The following is a 22,525-nucleotide window of genomic DNA, read 5'->3' as shown; positions in this document are numbered from 1 at the left end:
AAACATGAGCTATTCCCTTGGCAATCACTGACATTATAAGCTTCCATCCAGTATTTGCGAGGCCCAGTTATCAGGAATGAAGTCACATTATCTCTTCATCTGCCATTATAAACTTAATGCCAAAGAAAATATATATTCATATTGCCCTACAAAGGCATTATGACTAATATTGGGTTTTTGTTCTGTGTTCTCAGCTATGGAATCTAGTGTTGGCATAGTTACTGTATTTGCCTTTTTAGGAGAGCATAGGAGGAAGTGACAAGAGGTGATAAAGAGAAGAAGGGAAGATGGGATTGGGAAATTACCCATGTCCGATTCATGTTTGAGCATGTTTGACATTATGTTTGCACATGGTAGCTTCAGAGTGGTTTTCAACTTCAACTTAAAACAAACTCTCTTAAACAATCATTTCCACCACAATATAATTTTCTATTAAATCTCAAATTATGTACTGTGATTAATAGGATTTTCCAATGAAAATGACAGTGGATCCTGAATAAAATGGCAAACTCATTTGTCTTGCTAAGGCAAATTTCACAGCTAGCTTTTTTGTATCATGAATGCACACAATCAAATCATATGTTCACCTTTTTTTGTATAATTAATCTTGATTAATCACAAATGTATCATGCTGGGGACTTTTTTTAAAACCATGCAACCTTGCAGCTGAGAAAAATGGGAAGAACCAAAGCATAATCACACTCAAAAGCTGGAATGGGTTACCCAAGGATGAATATGAAAAAGTCCCCAAATGGAACATGCTGCGTCCCAGGACTGACGCAGGTCAGTCAGTCACTCAGTGGTTTTATGTGAGAGAGCTGCTGACCTAATTCCCAAATCTGGTTCCCTTAAAATTTTCCAAAAAAACAAATGCAGCTTCACTGCATCAATCAGCAGGGGTTTTTTTCCCCACAGACCTAAGGCTCAGGACTGATCATTATGGGTACACATCATGGTTCAACAGCTACAATGACGTATGTAAAATAATGCTATATATGGACTTGATGTGAAAATGTATGCAAAATTAAGATATAAACTTATAAACCATTACAGATGACAGAGGTAAAAATTTAAATAAAATGCAAAATAAAAAAATAATTGTACACAAATTTGCTACCACAATATAAATATATAGATATTGGACCATTCTGAGCTGACTGAAGCTGTGCATACACTCTCATACACTAACATGCAATTCACAGTAGATAGAAAACAAAACAGAGATATTTAACTGGATTTTAATTTGTGGCATTCATTGAAGCCAAACAAGTGATGTTTGCAATTTTAAGATTACATCCATAAAGTGTGGGGTAACAGTTTTACTATTAAATCATTCCTAATTAGCATTTTTGTGCATTTTGATGCAGTTTGAGAAATATTGAATCGATTATTGTATGTGAGTGAGCTGAATAAAGAGCACAGTTACATTGTTTGAGATTTTTAAAATGTTTTTGAAAGAAATCTCTTTTGCTTAACCAAGGTTACATTTATTTTATGAAAACACACAGTAAAACCGGTAATATTGTAAAATAGTATTACAGTTTAAAATCATGGTTTTCAATTTTACCGCTTTCAAGATTTCAATGTCACATGATCATTCTACTATGCATTCTAATATTTCATAATATTATCAATGTTGAAAACAATTATGCTGACTATTATTTGTGAAAACTGTGATACAGTTTTTCAAGATCCTTTGATGAATAGAAAGTTCAAAATAACAGCATTTGAAAAATAAATATTTTGGAACATTATTAATGCCTTTACTGTCACTTTTAATCAATTTAATGCATTCTTGGCAAATGGAAGTATTAATTTATTTCCAATCCAAACTATTGAGCAATAGTGTGTACTGTGTACTCTATACTACTAAAACTACTACTTAAAGAAGGGAGGAATTCACCAATATTGAATTAGTTCTTCTAATTGCTGCATTATTTTAGACAATTTTACATGACAAAAAAAAGCAACATTCATCATGGTGTTTCATAGCCATAACCAGATTTCATTTTAGTTTAGAAAACCTGCTAGTTTAATAACCTCATAAAATAGTGCCAGTGCTATGTAATAAAGACGCACACGCACACACACACTGCTGCCATAATCACTAAAAATGTACAGAATTCAAATAAATATTTCAGATAAATTTTAATTTATAACCATATTTACCACTGAATTAGATTTTGTAGTATAATACTTTTTAATGAATTTGAGGCTACAGTTTGACAATAAATTTAACAACATATACAAATGTCATGTACCTACCTTTTTCACCAACACTTTCGATCTCCACATCCTCACAGCTGGTGTATTCAGGAGTGGAGCCACCCTCTTCTTCAGAGCTACTGATGGACATCTGCCTTTTGTTGAGGCCTCGTCTGGGTCTATAGGCTCGTGGTGGAGGTGGCCGTAACGTCTCCGATTGGTCCGAGCTAAGAGAAGAATCTTTACCCATGATTTCTGCAGCCTTTTCTCGCTTAGCCCTGTGCAGAAAAGCTGCGGACCCAGGTTCCAGATGCCCCTTTGGGGCCCAGTCCTGTCCGTCCCTGAGGTCTGGGGGCCCTGGAGGGCCCATGTGAGGGCTACCGTGGCCCTGTTTAGCGACGGATCCTTGTACCCCAACACCACCCCCCACGGTCCTGTCCATAGAATAAGCTCGATGGTTCTCTAAAATTGTCTTGCGGTCGTCGTTGTTAGATCCTCGTTGCCTGCTAATTCTATTACCAGCAGCCTCAACCCCATCTTGGATCAATCCCACTTCGTTGATGGCTAGGTCGCTGTGATGACGCTCCTGACGCATTTTGGACACTTTGGCATGCATACGCATTTCCTGTTCCTCCTTCTGCGGTTTAACAGGGTAGCGGGCTAGGTTCGGGTCACTGCGGTAACGGGTCTGGTACTCTTCTTCTCGTCTTTGTCGCTCTCGCTCTTCCTCCTCTTGCCTCCTTCGCCGCTCAGGATGGGTGGGATCATCCTCTGGGTATTCCTGTGAGTGGCCTTTCTCCAATCGTCTGCCGTTTCGCTTCTCACCTGGAGCTCGATCTTCAGAGGTCTGCGATGACAACCTGGCTGGTCCACGTCTTCTCTCTCCACGTCCAATCACCTTTCCATTCTGCTCGTGTAGGGACACGGGTCTCTTCCTATTATTGATTGGACAGAAGTAGGTAAGACTTTGAGATATAGTATTTGGAATTTCCAAGTATCAAAGCCAATTTGCATTTACAACTGCTACATTAGTAGTTATTTGAATAATACATAGATCAACACCTGTGTTTCAAATGTGGGAATTCAAATGCAAAAATGATTTAGCTGAATATGCATCTGATAGGAAACATACTTCATTTTTTTTAAAGAGATTATAAGGCAGGAGCTGCAGTCCATATAGTGCCAGTTGAAAAGAGGTCAGAATGAACAGATTTTGTTGAAATGTCCAGCTTAAAATAGAATAAATTGTATGTTAACAGTAAGGATATGTAACACCACATATTTTGTAAATTCAGTTCTGGGAAGTGGGAACCCAATGGCCAGTGGATTAATCTGTCTTAAAGAAGCCTGTATAACTAGGATTGTTTCACATAACCCTGGAAATACTTAGAATTTGAAATGTCATCTTAAAAATAAGTAATTGCAAAAGTAATCCATATGAATTGAGTGTTTTGATCCTAGACTTATAAAGAGACAAAATCTCTTTACATTATTAACATTTTTTAGACTTTTGAATGATGAATTATGGTAAACTGAAGCTCAATCGGTCTTGCTTGATTGAAAATAATCAGATATAACAAAATATCATGTACTATATTATAACTGTATTACTTTGATACACTTTGATAACACAATACTTCCTAAAATGTAACATTGAAACAAGCATTTTCTGTAAAACTGCTTTGAGACTATATTTATTGTGTAAAGTGCTATTAAACTAAACTTGAATTGAATTGAACACTATTGTAAAGTGTTTCCAAATATGCAATGCTCATACATTAGCACAGGGAAACCTGCTCAAAACCCAAACCTGCTCAAGGAGGGCCAACATTCTGTTTAGGTCCAAATTGCCCCAACACACTTGCCTGGAAGTTTATAGTCAGTCTGAAGAGCTTGAATAGCTGGTCCAGTTGTGCTTACCTTAGGTTGGAACTAAAACTCTGCAGGAAAGTGGCCCTCCAGGAGTATGTTTGGACACCCCTGCAGTAGCACAAGATGCTCAAAATACGGAGCGAGGTGTGACACAACAGTCAAAAGATTTGTATGGTTGTGGCGATGGTACTCTTTACTGTGGTTTTACCATGCAGCAATACTAAATAAAAATAAATAATTAAAAAATCTAGTTGATCTTTCCCAAGAGGCAACAAATCAACCACTGTGATCTATGCCTAGTTGACGCAATACCCAACAGCCTATTTCTCATTGTCTGTTGTCAGTTGAGTGTCACCAGTAAATATGCACTACTGCACTGCATACTTCATTTTGATCAGTAGGGCCACTGAGATATATATCTTAGGACTAGTATGTGTGTAAACATTTTACTTGTCTCGTGGTGGTTCACTGCGGGAGCGTGAGGCGGGCATCGTATCTGCTCCCTTGGTGGGGTCACCAGAACCAGCGTTGGGTGGCAGAGTGTTGTTAGTGCCCGGAGCCTGGGATCTGGAGCGCAACCTCCTGTCCTTCTCCAACTCGGGGCCACTGAGGGGAGCACCCACACTAAGAGGCCTAGCCCCAGGCCCTGAAAACCATTCTCCTGATTTAGTTAGAATTTCCTGCTGTTTCCTGCACAGGTTACATACCCACATCACCTGCATAGACAAATAGAAGTGTTATTAATGGAGGCAGCGATTGATGATCATTGTAAATGATCAAGATGTACAGTACAGCTAATACTTGAATTAAATTATGTTATTCTTTTACAGTTTTTTACAAGACATTTAAAACAAACAAATTTAAGACAAAGAGACAGACATAAATATATACATAACCACATAATATAATATATAATATAATATACATACAATACATACACACATCCACACTTTAAAACACACCAAACACTGGACTTTCATTATATATTAAGCCAGCAAAAATTCAATCTAGCAATTTCAAGGAAGGAATAGGAACTGACAATGTTGACCAGGTGTAAATATGAGCTGCGATATTATTCAAGCGATTCAAGTCAACCAGACTAAACTCTATCAGATATAAAAAACACTTATTTTAACTTTCATCTACTACTTTCCCACAGTTTTCTACACTTGCTGGACTGCGCTAATTGGTGGTTATATTTTTCAAAGATTCAAAGATTGTAGATCTAGTAGGTCTGCCCTCTAATAGTCCGCCAAATGTTAGTCAATGAAAAGAGACTTAGTCGACCAAATTTTAATTAGTAACCGAAAAAAAAAACCTCCACAGGAAGTGGCAAAATCACGCAGTCCGTGTTGTACAGATTGTAACACGACTGGTCCATGTGGTAATTACAGTTTGTCGGGCAGGAAATCCAAACATTCATCTATCATTCATTGACTCTACTATGGTTTATCATTTGAAACATGTAGGTAGTAGTAGTACATTTGCCACTACATAGATAAATGTGCGCTGTTATTTGGCGCATATCCAAGTGTTCATGTGGACAGTGGAAATAACTTGAAATACGGCGTCGTTTTTGGTCATACAGATAAAGGTGAGACAACATTCAAAGCTGTCAGGGGGCAAGATCTAGTATCCCCAGTACAAGCCTTCAAAATAGATGGTACCTAAAGACCCCATTGAAAAAAATTCAAAGCTCTGAATTTTTGGGGGTTTTAATGACCTTAAAGAAATGTATGATCCCAATCATACTTTTTTTAAAAACACTTAAAGGGCTAGCTCAACCAAAAATTCTGTAATTATGTTGTTCCCAACCCATAAGACATTCATCTTTGGAACAGAAATGAAGATATTTTTTAATATTCTCATATACTTTTTGTCCATCCATTGAAGGTCCGCACAATCAAAATTCAATGCATTTAAAAGTATTGATCAACACATTTACATAGCTCATCAAATATGGTAAACATGAAAGATCAACCATTCTTGCTTGACACACGAGAACAAAGCTCATTAGTTCTTGTAGACGTTCCAACATGCTTGCATCACATGCGAGAACAAACCTCATTTGTTATTTCGCATCAAGCAAGCAAGTTTGACCCTTACCATATTTCATGCTCTTTATATGTTAGTTGATCAATGTTTATATTATATTATATATTATATTATATTTTATTATATTATATTAATTGTGTCTATTCAGAAGACTTGGATTAAACCGCTCGAATTATATTTTATCATAAATAGTTTTTATGAACTATTTGAAGTATCAAAGGTTGGGTTAGCTTTCAATGAAGGTACAGAAATCAGGTTTCATAAAAAAATATCTTCACTTATATTCACAGAAGTTTCATTTTTGGGTGAACTAGCCCATTAACCCTAAGGGTGGTCCAAGGTGGCTGATTGATTAGCTTACACCTGATGCTGATTTCTTTTATTATTTTGGTCTATTTAAGATCTGTTTTGTTCAGTTCTTTTGTGTTGACAGCTGTGCTTAAATTCAGCTTTTTTATTTTTGCATTCTGCTGCAACTTAACGTGACAGAAGTACAGACCTCTAACAGATTTAGCGGCCATCAGAATCCTCCTTCTCTTGCATGTGAGTCTCTGGAGGCACACATGCGTTCTTGGACTTACAACATCTGGTCCATTACGACGATGCCGGCCTGCATGTGTTTTTCTGTGCAGGTTTGAATAAGAAAACCAGGACATGCCTACCCAGAGTCAAGCCTCCAGAGAGCTTTAAGGATTACATGGAATGGCTCATTCTCCCCAACGGTTCACAATTTACAATCTGCGAGAGCAAGTAGGAAATCAGCATGCCATCCCCAGCCACCAGCCCAGCCCTGGATTGTCCCAGAGTGTGTCCAGGTGTATGAGCCGGCTACATCGCTCATTCCCATATATATATATATACTGTATATATTGGTGGAGTTTGAGGGGATGTCATGGAGCCCCAATCCCTCATCCATGGCTGGAGAATAACTGAGTGACTTTGAAAGTGAATGCATCTTGCCCCTTACTGTTCCCTGCATCGAGCCTGTCACTGCTAACAGCATAAATTTTCCTGAGTTTGTGTTCCTGCCCAGCCTCCCTATCCCACCTCCTCCGGTTTCAAGTCTGCCTGTTCTGTGTTGGGCAAGAGAGCTGTCCATGAGTTTTCTTCCTATTCCGCATCGGCCAAGAAGGCCGGTCCTGAATGTTTGTGTCCTCCTCTCTTGCCAGTCTTTTCACCCCCGCCTGTATTGTCCAGTCCTCCAGCCCTGCCTGCACTACCTTTCCCTACCCTTCGGGTCCCTTTCTGGTAATCATTGGGTCACCTTGATCAGAGTATTTGCCAGCTCAGCCAACGATGATTGACCCAGTAGCTCCACCTAGGACCTCCATGCCCGCTACTCCTCCTATTCGGCTCCACCATGCCTACTCCCTTACTCGTCTCCATCTGGGTCTGTCCTCCTATTGGCTCCAGCTTGGTCAGCCGTTGCACTGCCTGCACCACAGACTTCCGGTCCTTTACCTTCGGCTCGTCCCTCCAACCCATTGCTATGTCGGGCCTTGCCTTCCCTCTGGCTACGCCTTGGTCCTTTGTCGCAGCGCCTTCGCCTCAGTCCTCCAACACCCCGACTCCACCTCGGACACCTTATCGCTCCAGCTATGCCTTGCTCTTCAGTCCTGTGGCTCCACCTGGGTTTCCACTGACAGCTGCATCTCGGTCAGTTGTCTCCCTGTGTCCAACAGACATGCCTTCCCCATGGCTCCTTTCTCCCTTGTCTCCGCAGTGGATCTGCGACATGGCCCTTCTGCTGGGGGTTCCAACCTGGCTGCTCCTGCCTTGTCCGCCCTGAACCTGCCTGTCCTGGTTGCCAACCCTTCACTCACCTCCAGAACATCCTCTCACCCTTCACTCTTTTTATGTTTATGTTTTAAGGTGCGTAGACATGCCTTTTCTTTTTTTTTTGGGGGGGGGGGGGGGGGGGGGGGTGTAATGTCAGGGTTCTGTTATGTTTTATCTGTGTTTGTAACCCTATGAGTTGGTTCTCTCTCTCTCTCTCTCTCTCTCTCTCTGTGTGTGTGTGTGTGTGTGTGTGTGTGTGTGTGTGTGTGTGTGTGTGTGTGTGTGTGTGTGTGTGTGTGTGTGTGTGTGTGTGTGTGTGTGTGTGTGTGTGTGTGTGTGTGTGTGTGTGTGTGTGTGTGTGTATGTGTGTGTGTGTGTGTGTGTCTGTGTGAAAATGGAGGTGAAGTATCTTCTGAATTAAAAGAAATCAGTCGTCCTTTTTCTTAATCTGGGTAGATTTTTGTATTGCAAAGGCAAAAGTTATTATATCATCAGCCTCATATTTGTTATATATCTGCTTCCTATTCTCTTTCATTTTCCCCAGTGAAGCCCCTTATTATTGAGCCCTGTAATAGTTCATTCATGAAATGGATGGCTGAGGCTGCCTAAAATAACTCCGCCGACACCATATTTCTTCACTTCCTCTACCCATTTTTCTTCCACCCTCTCTATTACACTCTCTCTCGCTTTTTTTTTTTGTGCCAGCCAGCTAGACAGGCCTGATCTTACATGATTAGCAGGAATGCTAAATCAAATGAGCAGCTCTTGCATTGACAAAAAGTTCATGCCTTTAAAAGCACAGAGGTCCAATCTATTGATCAAACATTACGCTCTTAAAGCACCCTCGGAACTGCAGTAAATCAAAGTCTATTGCAGTACATGACAGCTGCTGTGGCTCTTGTCCTCCAAAAAACATTTGGATGAGAAGAACCACCTTCATTTTTTTACTGATCTCAGTGATTCTACAAGCTTAAGAAGGAAGCCAAAGGTCTGTAAAATGCAAAACTGTGTAAATCACATGGACACCCTGCAAATGACACTGCATGTTTTATCAATTGGATAAATGATGTGAGAACGGAAAAGCAGATATCACCCAAATAGCCTGTAATGTTGTAGTCATCTTTAGCGCTCGATGATCGCATGAAACCAAGAGCTTATATGATGCACAAAAACACGATGTTTCGCAACAGATACAGACACAGACACAAATGCTTAATTTAAGCAATAACAATCAGTTTTATGATGTTAAGACAGAGGTTTGATATTTCATAAAGGTTTGAATGAGAATAGTTTGATTTTTAACTATTCTATGCAAGAAACACCTGTACTCACACGTCAGCATCCTCCTTGATAATAGATCCCCTCTCACAGGGTCAACCTTCAACTCCATGAAAATCCAATACAAATTCTTTGAAGAATCGCCAGTAAAAGATACTTTGTCGACAAATGCGTTGCATTTCAGTGTTGACCTGATCTTAAAGAGGAGATAGGCTGTTCTAGGACAGGATTGATATGGGGAGAGTGAGAGAGAGGGGAAGAGAGAGCATCATGGCCTGATTGGATCCAGTTGGCACAACTCCAGCATAATCTGAGGTAAATCAGATGTGCAGAGGCCCACAGCTGTCAGCCAGCCAGAGAAACACTCTCGGGAAGGATTAGCAATCCCGGCTAATCCCACCACGCTATTGCTAGCCCCTGAACATTATTCAATCCATTGATGAGACAATGCTGCTGCCCCTCAATGCAATGGGGAAACTACCATTGATCAACATTTATCTTGAAAAGAAGGATCACAGATCTCAATTAAAAACTAGAACGTGCTCTTATTGCTAAACAGAAAGTAATTTATTCGTATTGGTGAGAACTGGTTTGGCAGATCATGATCCGAAGAGTTTGTGTAGGAACAGAAAAAAAATCAACACCTTAAAGACACCTAATACATGTTAATGTGCTTCATATAAGATTAGATGTGTAGATTGCTGGATTACCCATCACTAGTTTTGTGCAGTCAAGGATGGGTAAAATAATCCAAGGCTTTAATCCTTGAATTAGATTTCAATTAGAATTAGATTTCGAATTCAAGCTACACACACAATGGAGGATTCACTTTCTCTCCATTTAATATTTTTATTTTTTCTACAAAGGCCAGTTCATAACAATATGAAGGGCAAGCTTCTCAACTTGCGAAGGCTTGATTCAAGAGCCACTAGAGAACTGAGGAGAATGTAGGCCACTAAGACCTGGCTATTGTTACGAGAGAGAGAGAGAGAGAGAGAGAGAGAGAGAGAGAGAGAGAGAGAGAGAGAGAGAGAGAGAGAGAGAGAGAGAGAGAGAGAGAGAGAGAGAGAGAGAGAGAGAGAGAGAGAGAGAGAGAGAGAGAGAGAGAGAGAGAGAGAGAGAGATTAAATCAGAGAGAGGTCAAGAACTGTGGTTTCACTGCATTCCTGAATAGCATGAATAGGATTTTCTTGAGCAGGGAGATCACTAGAAACTAAGTATCAGAAGACCCAATAAAAAATCAGACAGCAAACAAGCACAATTGAATTTAACTGCAGACCTGAGGTCAGCACATACTGTATGGTAAGAAAGAGAGGGAGGGAGGGATGAGAGAGCATTGTCTGTACATTTATATGAGTGTAAATTAACTCTCTACTGTTCTCTAAGAGAAAGTGTGCCAGCCACCCACTGCTTTGGTGAATACTGTTCTCCATGGTAACCAAATCAGTGAAAGGAGAAATACAGAGGACAATGTAACTCTCCAGTATGGAGAATCATGAATATCACAATTATTTGCACTTTTAATTTCCTAAAGACTAATATCATGACAACTAGTTACAAAAAAATATGAGAATGTTAATTAAGATATTTTAATAGTGTTTCATATTTAAACTTCAGTTGCAAAAAAGTATGTTATAGTTGTTCAGTTTGATTCATATCTGTGAATCAGTTCAAACGGTTCATGTCAGAGAATTCAAAGGTTAGCTAGTTTACGGCATTCCTCAAAAATGTTCACTGAAGTTCCTATGGGGAATTTTTCATATATTAAAAATAACTATATATATTTAGTATATAGACAAAATGACGAATAAAAACATTATGTGCCTTCTTTAGTGTCTTTTAGTGTCTATTTAATCTTCAGTAGCAAAAACTGTTTAAACCTCTGTGACTAATTATAAAATCACAGAAAAAATAAATGACTTTATATTTATAAGTAAGGCTGAAATCATTTTCCAAAATTAAATTTGTACATATGACCCTTGACCCTTTTTAGTTTGCCGTCATTTATAACTGACTTTGTCCTATTATGGTAAATTAATTTTGGCAAATTTTCTGAAAGTTCACACACGTGAATTTTCACTAACTGAAAAGTAGTAAAACAAACAAAAAAAGATCTTAGTGTTTCAAAAAACATTAAAAAGCTGTATTAACATTCCATTTCATCTTTTGCTAATATTTCATTTGGACCTCATATGTAAAAATTTCAAAAACTTTCAAAAAATGAAACAAGACTCTTCTTTTTCTGTGTAGCCCATCACTTTCCACGCGTAACTTGATTTTGATTTGTTTAGTTATCATTTTTGGAGCATTAGTGGCATCTTTCCTGACCTCTGGTTGTATTGTGAATCACATTTTCCAAACTGGCATAGGATAATGTACCAAAAACGTCCACAACAATCTATGACTATATTCTTCATCTCTTCCATCACCCTCACTGCTTCTATCCTCCTTGATCTTCAACTTCTTCGTTTCTTACTATGACCTTATTTTCTGATGCACTGCCATCACTATCATAAGTACCTTCTGGAAAAGGTACAGCTTTTCCTCTCTGTCTTCTATAAACTTACTAACATCAACCTAAAACACAAGCAAAAAAGGCTATTATACTGACTGCCAGTACTGAGCAATAATGCCAACATTTCTGTGAATTAGTTCTCTGTGAATCATTTTAAATGGTTTGTGTCATAATTGAAATGGGGGGGAAACAATTATTAGTTTGGATTTTTTTTTTTGCATTTTTATCTATTAAAAGTATTAGTAAAATTATATGAAAAGAAAAGTTAAGTTATAATCTAATAAAAAGTTAATAAATAATTTCTGTAAATCAGTTCAAACTGTTTGTCAGTAAATTAAAAACTTGATTCAGTGACTCATTTGCATTATAACTCAAAAACGTTCAATGAAGGACATATGTGGCATTTTTTATAATAAAGTCTATATTTAAAGGAGAACTCCGGCGCAAAATGAACCTGGGGTGTAATAACACATTGGTACCGAGTCGACTGTTCTCTGGGATTTGTTTTCATGATAATCGAGTGTAAAGAGTTTTATCTCTAAAAACTGTTTAGCTTATAACGCTAGTATATGGGGCATATAATAAGTAAAAAGAGGTTGCTAGTTAATACCACTAGCAAGGCTCAAAATAGCCCCACACTAACACGGTAGTTTAATGAGGGTCTCTAAATACAAACCTGAGAACTGAGCACTGAGAACTTTGTAAGTGTACAGAAAGTTTATTAATAATATACTTTATAAAGACAGTACCATCACAGAGACTGTTTTCCAAAGATGGCTCCGCGATGGTACTGTCTTTATAAAGTATATTATTATTAAACTGTACACTTACAAAGTTTTATAATACCACGAACCAGGAACGCCTTGCTACGAGCTGAAATATAGTGAATATAGTGATATGACTAGCTTTAAAGGACAAACGCATTAACATGATACTGAAGATAAATGAATGCTGGTGGGACTGAGAGGAAAATTGCATCTGCAGTGTTTGAAGAAAAGGACGGGCTCAACTGTGCTAGTTCAGAAAATGTTTATGGGTTATGAAAAATAACTGCCTTCCTCTCAAAAACTGACAGATCTGCTGACGCAGTGTCCATTGCACACCTCAAAGAGAAAACTTGCCTATACATCACAAACACACAGCTTGGATCCAGCGAAGCACTCAAGGGACTTATAATATTAAAGAATACAGACACCTGTGTCAGGCTGCTTATATGTCAGTATAGTTTAAAGGGGTCATATCATGGAAAACCAAATTGTTCCCTGATCTTTTGAAAATTACATATTTCCAATACAAATGCCCCATTCTTTTCCAGAAGTAACACTATCCATGCAATTATAACTGCCACACATCAATCCAGACACATCATACAGACTCCTAAAGGACTTTCATATTTGCTTAGCAGCTCAATCACTGGCAGACCAAAGGAGGACTGAAAGGAGGAATAGCATGTGCATACATCAGCATTTGTGCATTCTGTGTAAACAGAACAGGGATAAATAGAGTATCTAGCCAGCTGCTGGTCAGAAGGGATTGTTACACTGGTAAGTAAAACTCATTCCTTTTCCTAACAACATGGCTAATGGTTAAGCTAAGCAGTTTTCACACTAAAAGGCTGTTAGGAAGAGATTGCTTCTTTATCTTGTTAGAAAGTGACAAGCACGTTGCTCTTTTCAAAACATTTCTGCAGCTGACCAATTATGGCATCCTTTATGTACAGGTAAAGGCTTGATGGCTAAAGCACAAAGTATACTAATATAAATAGTAATAAATACGTTTTTAATATAAAGGTTGGTAAAACTTTATAATAAGTATTAAAGTACTTACAAATCATTATAGTTAATTCATAGTCATATAAATGCGTTGTATATATTTATAGGCTTAGTATATACCAAATAGTGAGTTCCCTTTCGAGGAAACTCGCACTGCGTCAATAACAACACTTAACGACACTTACGCTCTTAGCGTAGTGCGTCTGGAGTATGAATGAAACTAGTCTAATCCTATTGGCGTTAGCTTTCGCATTTCAGCAAGCGCTTTCTGTTATGTGATCTGTCTATTTGGTGTTGTTAGTCCCTTAGGAACTTGAATTGTTAGTTTAAGCAAAGCTGAAAGCGTGTGAAAGCGTGTTAAGCAAAGCTGAAATCGCGTGCCTTCCGCGTTAAATCTTCAGGACGTGACACGTGATCGGTGTGTGATACTGTTTGGATGCGAGGTATGCACAGTCAGCTCTCGAGGTTGCTGGCTGTGTTAATTGAGAAATATCTTGATGCGTATAGCAAAAAAGAAAAAAAAAGACGTGCGCTTTCGGGTGTTTCAGCCTCGCACCTATTGACTTTCTTCTCGAGGGAAGAAAGCCGATATATATTATGAACGGCTCGTATCTCGCGTTGCCGAGCCAATGTGTAGATTACGAGACCGGTTAATTAAATTAATTAATATAATCTGGCTTTGAGAAGTTAGATATTTTAATTCAGCCTGTGTTTCACTTGTCTGGTGATTATGGCTGCATTTAATTCTGAGGAATTAAAAAGGTGAAATAATAATCTGACTAAGCTGGAAGAGCATGCATGGGCAGTTCTCGAGGGGGCTGCCTGCATGCATAATGAGCAGCTCTGTATCTCGCCGCCAACTGTGCTTGGGACAAATCGGTTTCCAGCGAACGCACGCTGCAGTGTCTGCCCCAAAGGCATGCGGCCAGGCATTATTCTCGTCCGCACACCAACAATGGTTTTCGATTATTCTCTGCCGGTCCTCCACTTCAGGGTGTCGAGAACGAAACCGAAGGAGCTTCCCCTCCAGGCAGCCCTCAGGAATCAATATCTGTATCCTGCCGCCAAGTGCACTCGGGACACATCGCCCACACCGAGGATCGTTTTCGACATTCCCTGCCAGTCTTCCGCTTCAGGGTATTGAGAACGGCGCTCGAAAAACAGATCAGATCAGAGGACTTGTTTGTCACGATTAGGGATGGGAATTGATAAGATTTTATCAATATCAATGCCACTAACGATTCTGCTTATCGATCCGATTCTTTAACGATTCTCTTATCGATTCCTGATAGCACTGTGTGGGAAAAAGTAGTCTTTTTCGGGGGGAAAACAAGTCGTTTTAATGCTTACACTTGACTAAGCAAACTGTACTTTTTATGTAATTTCTGTAATAAATGGAACCTTATTGTAAAGTGTTACCGATTAGTTATACACCGATTAAACGTCCCGTGAGTTCAGTGTTGGAAAGATCAGTTGTTTTAACCATTCATTAAAACGAATCGGTTCAAATGAGTCATTAGTTCGCGAATTGGACGTGTCATTATCGGACGTGTGCGCGTTGTGTGATTATCCTGCCAGTTGGGACATCCCACAAGATGTGTGTCATCACAGAAAACATTTCATCACTGGATCGTTTTTTTTCGTTTATTTGAAGTGTGATTATGTCAGCTGAATGTGCGGAAGACTTTTCAGAGAAGATAAGGCAACGTATTTTAGCACAATTCACACCCAGCGGCAATTCAGGAAAAACAAATCTCCGAATGCTCCACATAAAACTTTAGTCTCCCTACCTTACCATCGTGTCGTTTATTTTGATTAATATGTGCGAGGGAGAGAGGAAGACAGCGCTTAGTTTTGAGACGGTGAAGCCTACTTTCGCCTTGCTCCGAAGAGAGAGAGTGCGTGCGCGCGACCGGGGCTCTCTCTCTCTCTCTCTCTCTCTGCTCGATCAGTTTAACATGCGCCCTGTCACAAGCGCAGCGGTTCATCTACATTACCAGAGAGAGACAATTTTACTCACTGATCAAATAAGACTTTGCAGGACAAAGATTATCTTTGGACGCGGTGCTATGGTGCTTGATAAAGGACAAAAGGGACAGTTGTGAGTTCACGGTCTGTACATACTATGGCTGACTCAGAGCAGGAGCATCGATAAGAGGACTCGTTAACGTCGAGGGCATACAATATCGATGGATCGTAAAATTTAGAACCGGTTCTCGAGTGGAACCGGTTTTCGATTCCCATCCCTAGTCACGATAGATCTAAAAAACGTATATTTCTACGTATCCATCCTTCCATTAAACAGGAAGTTCCTGAGGTTCGGTTTCGGGGGCAAAGCGTTCCGATATCGGGTTCTTCCTTTCGGCCTAGCACTCTCCCCTTTCACCTTTACCAAGTGCATGGATGCAGCCCTGGCCCTGCTGAGGCTCCAGGGCATCCGTGTGCTAAACTACATCGACGACTGTCTCTGGAAATGGCAGTTTGGCATCGAGATGTCATCCTTGGCCACATTCAGAGCTTGGGCTTGAGACTTGTTGACACCATGTTGACACCCCCCCCAGCGAACTAGGTTCCTGGGGGTGGTGTGGGACTCGACTATGATGCGGGCACAAATGTCTTGTGCACGTATCGAATCCGTCCTGGCCATGGTGACCAGGATAAAACTAGGCTGCACCATCACTGTAAAACAGTTTCAGAGACTGTTAGGGCTCATGGCAGCTGCGTCCAATGTGATACCTGCTGCACACGACGGCTCTACAGTGGTGGTTGAAAACCAAGGTGTTTTCCCCGAGGGGGAACACGTTCCCCATGATAAGGGTTACGCGCAGATGCCTTCGTTCCCTATCAGTGTGGAAGAAACCTAGGTTCGTGTCCCAAGGCCCAGTGCTGGGAGTGCCATGTCACCAGAAAACCGTTTCAACACATGCTCCCTCACCCCACCCTCACTGGCTGGGGCGCGGTCATGGATGGCCGCTTTACGAGAGGTCTGTGGCAGGAACATTATTCTTCTTGGCACATAAATTGCCTAGAAATGTTGCCGGTCTTCCGGGCTCTTAGGAGCTTCCTCCCAGACCTCAAAGGTCAGCACGTTCTTGTGAGAACAGACAATACATCAGTGATGTCCTACTGTATTTAAACCACAAGGGGGGGCTGAGGTAGCGTCCTCTATCCAGACCAAGCGTGCCGCACAAGCCCTGAAAAGTGAAGCCAAAGCATCTCGATCGCTGCCCGGTGACTGGTCCTAGTATAGATCATAAACCCTGCCTCGCCGTGTTATATTACGGGACGTGAGACCAACTAAACAATTAAATTACACTTCACATATCTTTTTTCCAAATATAGTTTCTGTCAATTACTGTAGGTTTTATCACGCTGATGTAATTTCAAGTGTTTGTTTGTGTTAGTTATTTGATGCTATAAAAACGGTGCTGTGACGTCATGATTGCGATTGATTCAGCGAGAGTGAGGGCGGGGCATTGATTTCGCGGTTTTACTTCCAGCTCACTACTGCGCAGGTCTGGTCCCAGATTGCTACTGCGCAGACTCAAGTACCAAGATGTCAGCGCCATATCAGGACACTGGCGGCTATACTTCTCACCTATGGAAGAGAGCGAAGAGCGTCGATCTTTTTTTTACAGTCAAAGATCCAGACTGGCGCATCAGATCCTCCTCTGTCCCCCGGGGAAACTGTTATCTCTCAGAGCAATGTATGTCCCAGGGGACTAGAATCGGGGGGCAGAAATCCTGTCGAGGCAGGGGCTGAGGCCCGGGGAATGGAGACTTCACCATGATGTGGTGAATTTGATATGCGAAAGGTTTGGCCCAGTGGAAGTGGATCTGTTCAAATCTCCAGAGATGACACACTGTCCACTGTGGTTTTCTCTCACGCATCCAGCTCCACTAGGGTTAGATGCCATGGTGCAGATGGCCTTTATGCATTTCCCCCGATTGCTCTGCTCCCGGGAGTTCAGGAGAGAGTCTGTCGCGGCGGGGTCAGTCTACTCCTGGTAGCCCTCTTGTGGCCGGCCCAAGTATGGTTTTCAGACATAATATCACTCCTGGCAGGCCCCCCATGGGAGATTCCCATCAGGAGGGACCTGCTTTCACAGGCAGGAGGCTCAATATTCCACCTTCGGCCAGAGCTGTGGAAATTGTGGGTATGGCCCCTGAGGGGGCCCTGTACCTAGAAGCCGGTCTGTCGGCAGGAGTGATCGATACTATACTCAGCTCCAGAGCTCCGTCCACCATAAAGTTGTACATTTCACCTAAAGTGGAATGTTTTCTCCACTTGGTGTAGAGAGCGCGGCATGGACCCAGTTAACTGCCCAGTGGCTTCAGTGCTGGAGTTCCTCCAGGATTGCTACTCTGCTGCTCTTACCCCGTCAACATTTAAGGTGTATGTGGCTGCCATTGCGGCTTTCCACACTCCTCTAAGTGATGGGCCTTTGGGAAGGCATCAACTCAGATGCGGCCAAGAACCCGTCACTTTAAGTGGCCTTTCTCCTAGCCATCACTTCTCTTAAGAGAGTGGGAGATCTCCAGGCTCTCTCTATATCTACCGCAGTGCCTGGAGTTTGCTCCCGGAGGAATTAAGGAGTTGTGTGTTCATTCACTCGTCGAGCGCTCTTGTCTCAAATGTCAGAGCTTGGTTTGTTTTCATTGGCCAGGTGTTCATGTTGTTGTGGTCATGTTGTTGTGTTCTGTGTAACACATAACTTGTGTTTTCATTGACAAGTTGTCAAGTTTTGTGAGAACACGCGGCTTATAAGTGTTTTCATTAGTTGTGTGTTCATGTCTTGTTTTGTTTGAGCACATGGCTTGTGATTCTGTTCACTGGCCATGTGCTCGTGTTTTTGTCATGTTTGGTGTGAGCTAGAGGTCTTCACAGTGCAACCCGAGACTCGAATCTATTACTTCGGGTCCCGGGACTGTTTAACATGTGTAATACATTGATAATATTCAAATCAGCAACAAAATCTGAGGTGAACTGTCACATAAATGTTTTCTATGACACTCAAATTGCGTTATAAAACATATTTTAGGTTGATCCTTCCAGCTAGCGCGCATGTGCAGTCTCAAGCGCGTGTCATGTTTCTATGGCAACCAGAGCTTCCGCCAAACCGCACTTTACATTTTCTCCCATTTTTATAATAATATAAATGAACCGTCTTGTTTAATCTTAAAGTTTTGGTGGTCAGATTCAGACTCAATGCAGAGCACAGATATGATAGCAAATAAATAACGTTAGCGGCCATGGCACTGAACGAGCAATCGTTATTATAGTTCAAAAGGGCAAACAGTTAAAGTTATAATGCGAGTTAACTCGAGTCAGAATGTACATGTGCAAAGTTGCATTTGTCATCCATCACTGTGACATCAAATGGACTTTTAAAGCTGAAATAATGAGTGGATTAAGCTTGGAATAACGAGAGAAATAACATGGATAGAACTTTCTTGTCGGTGGATTGTAATCCATCACAGTCAGTCAGGTAACGTTACAAGGAAGTGAGACGACGGCTACTAAAATTAGGTAAGACAAAATTTTTTATTTTTCGCAACTTGTGCGAAATAATATGTGACAATCGGGTCCAGTCGGGTTTGTGTCTTCCCGCCGGGTTCGGGTCCAGTTTTCAAATAATAGACGGGTCCAGGTCGGGTCCGGGCAGTACATTTATGGCATTTCTCGGATCTGCACGGGTCCGGGTCCAACTTTTGAAATAATAGACGGGTCCGGGTCGGTTCGGTGTAGCACATTACGGGTCTCTTCCGGTTCGGGCATGAATTTTTGGACCCGTGAAGACCTCTAGTGTGAGCATCATGTGTGTTTCCTTGTGCCATGTGCTCTCCTGTCGATTGTCTAACCCCGCACATTTTGTTACCTGATTATTGGTTCATCTGCCCCACCTGTTCTCCCTCATTACCTGCCTTGTTTGCTTGTTATTTATTCTCCTTGTGTTTGCAGTCCTGTGCCAGATTGTCATCATATGTTTACTCGCTGTATGTTCCCTCTCGTGTGTTTTCCAGCCTTTTGTAAAGTCAAGTCTTGCATGTTTACAAAAAAGTAAATTAGGCTCCCCTGAAAATTTTAAACCTGAGTCTGTTCTGAAAACTGTCCTTATTCACAGGGTTTTGCTAAGTAATAAAACATGTTTACAATTTTCCCTTGAATAACTTAACTACAGTCAGTGATAACGTGATTATCACACTTTCTCTGTACCTGGATAGCTGGATTGCGTAATGACGTAACGCGTGACGGCATATGCGGAAGCTACAAAAGGACGCCGGCACACAACAGAGTTAGCTTCCGTGATGAAGAAAGCGCTCCCAGGCAGGGGAAGGTGTGGCAAAGGGACGCAGTTCTCGTTCCCTTTCTCAGGGAACAAGGGTTACAGTCGTAACCCGACACGTTCCCTTTCGAGGGAACTCGAACTGCGTAGAATCACACTTTGGGGGAATGATTACCCACTATGCCACAACGAGCCCTGCCTGTCCCAGTGTGAAGCTGCGCACAGGCACACTTAGGACAAGAGCACAAGGGTGCCAGGTGTAGATGGGATATCCAGGCTATAAAATCTAATGAAAGTGTGCGGGGTGGCTCATCCTGCTGCATCGCAGACTTCCTGGATTGGGGCCCCTTAAAGGAGGGCTCTAGAGGACGCCATGCCTCTAGTTGAATGAGCCCTCACAGCCAAAGGTGGAGGCAAACTGTGCACCTGATAGGCCATAGAAATAGCCTGAACAATCCAGTTGCTAATGGTCTGCTTGGATGCGGGAAGCCCCTTCTTGGGTGACCCGAAAACCCCCAAGAGCAACTGATCTGACTTCCGCCATGAAGAGGACCTCTGAATATACAATTTAAGAGGTCTGACAGGGCAGAGCAGATGTAGTCTCTCCTCATCCGCCGTCACGTGAGGTGGAGGATGAAAAGCCTGCAGAACCATAGGCCGTGCTACATTAGATGGCACCTTAGGCAAAAATGACCGGCCTTGGATGTAGGATGCCTTTAATGTCGCCTGGAGCAAATGGCACCCTTGGATATAGAGAGCGCCTGGAGATCTCCTTCCCTGATCAGAGAACTAATGGCCAACAAAAAAACACCTTTAGGGAAAGGTTCTTTGCCTCAGCCGACTCCAGAGATTTGAAGGGGGCCTCAGCCAGCCCTTCAAGAACCACTGCCAGGTCCCATGTGGGAACCCTGGTATGAGCTGCAGATCTCATCCTCCAAGCCCCACGGAGGAAACGTAAGACCAACTGCTGTCTCCCCAAAGGCCCATCACCCAGAGGGGCGTGGAAAGCCGCAATGGCAGCCACGTAGACCTTGAGTGTGGACGGGGTAAGACCAGCCGAGAAGCTATCTTGGAGGAACTCCAGCACTGAAGCCACCCGGCAGTTAACTGGGTCCTCACACTCTCTACACCATACGGTGAAGTCTCAGGGGTGCTAGAGCTGCATCCATGCATTTGGTAAATGTGCGAGGGGAGAGAGCTAGGTCGAACGGAAGAACCCGATATTGATACACTTTGCCCCCGAAAGCAAACCTCAGGAACTTCCTGTGAGATGGAAGGATGGAAATGTGGAAGTATGCGTCCTTCAGATCTATCGTGAAAAACCAATCCTCGGATTGAATTTGGTTCATGATTATGGGAATAGTAAGCATCTTGAACCTGAACCTCTTCAGAGAGCGGTTTTAAGTGCCTGAGATCTATTATTGGACGGAACCCCCCATGCTTCTTTGGAACTATGAAGTAGCGACTGTAAAACCTGGACTTCCTGTCTGGCGGAGGAATACGTTCTATAGCCTCCTTTACCAGCAGGGAGTTTACCTCCTGTCTCAATACCTGGCCCTGCTCTGGGTTGACTACAGTCCAGACCACCCCGTTGAATCTTGGTGGGCGAAAACCGTACTGCAGTCTGTACCCCTTTTGAATGGTACCCCTCTCGAGGCTGGCTTCGACCGAAAACGAATATCGATGGGTGGACACGATTGCTGCATGGCTGCAGGGCGGACAGTGCAGCGTGCGTTCGCTGGAAAACGATTCGTCCCGAAGCACACCGATCGCTCCGCCACGGGTTGGGTCGCCGGCAGAGAACCTACGCTGGCTAGGATCACTTTGACAAAGCCTTCTTAGCCTTGCAGGACGGCCCTCAGGTTGCCCTGCTTCTGCTGAGGCTTCGCCTGAGAGCGCCGTCTATGCCCCCAAGCTCCTTGAGCGGGGGCTCTAGACGAGACACTTTTCTTTTGTGGCTGTCTATAGGCAGGGGAGCTGGTGGATGGCTGCGGCTGCCACTGAGGGCAGGCTTCTTGGATTTGGAGCGTCAAGGGAGGTACTGCTTAAAGGCTGCAGACTGCTTCTTTGCCTCCTGAAACCTGTCGACAACGGTGTTTATGGCGTCGCTGAACAGGCCAGAAGGCAAAATAGAGGCATCAAGGAGGAAAGCCCTGTCCTTATCCTTGATGCCCGCTAAATTCAACCATAGGTGTCTCTCCGAGACCACCATCGCCGCCATGGAACGACCAATAACACGGGCCGTTTCCTTGGTGACTAGGAGAGACAAGTCAGCAGCCTTCCTCAACTCTGCGATATCTTCGAGAGTTGGACCCTCGCCCTCATCAATATCCTTAAGAAGGTCGGCCTTGAAGTACTGCCATAGTGTGCAGACAAGCAGCAGCCCGACCCGCAGCCATATATGCCCTGCCCACCAAAGACGTTGTATCCCTACACGGTTTAGTGAGCAGCACCGGGGTTTTCAGGGATGATGCAGATTCGGGGGATAAATAAGTGGCAAGCGGTTGTTCCATCCAAGGCATCATCCCATAGCCGTTCTCTCGTGCCCCCAGAATATTACTATAATTTAAAATAGGGGGGTTGTACACACGAGAAGAATGAGGTTTATTCCATGATCTACGCAACTCGTTATGTAGATCGGGAAAGAACGGCAAACCCCGATGGTGAGGTTGCTCTCTGTGCTCCAGGAAGCGCTCAACCAACTTGCTTTTAGCAAGCGCTTCCTGCCTCTCATGTGGCCAACTGATGTTTAATCGGGCCAC

At 42.4% G+C, this 22,525-nt stretch overlaps 1 protein-coding gene across 12 annotated transcripts in view; it reads right to left on the bottom strand.

The window, feature by feature from the left end:
• Nucleotides 1-22,525, bottom strand: part of rims1b (regulating synaptic membrane exocytosis 1b) — a 114,346-nt gene that overhangs the window by 68,417 nt on the left and 23,404 nt on the right. For all 12 annotated transcript variants that reach the window (XM_077246719.1, XM_077246729.1, XM_077246725.1 and 9 more), the window contains 2 exons: nucleotides 4,528-4,793; nucleotides 2,266-3,140 (listed from right to left, as the gene is read on the bottom strand). In XM_077246719.1, the coding sequence (XP_077102834.1) occupies nucleotides 2,266-3,140; nucleotides 4,528-4,793 (1,141 nt within the window). The remainder of the gene's footprint in view (nucleotides 1-2,265; nucleotides 3,141-4,527; nucleotides 4,794-22,525) is intronic.

Source organism: Siphateles boraxobius, unplaced genomic scaffold (assembly GCF_051911475.1).
Source record: "Siphateles boraxobius isolate OS27281-9 unplaced genomic scaffold, OSU_SipBor_1 29, whole genome shotgun sequence".
Classification (NCBI taxonomy): Eukaryota; Metazoa; Chordata; class Actinopteri; order Cypriniformes; family Leuciscidae; genus Siphateles; species Siphateles boraxobius.
Note: the sequence above shows the minus strand (reverse complement) of the source record. Positions and strands in the feature narration are given on the sequence as shown.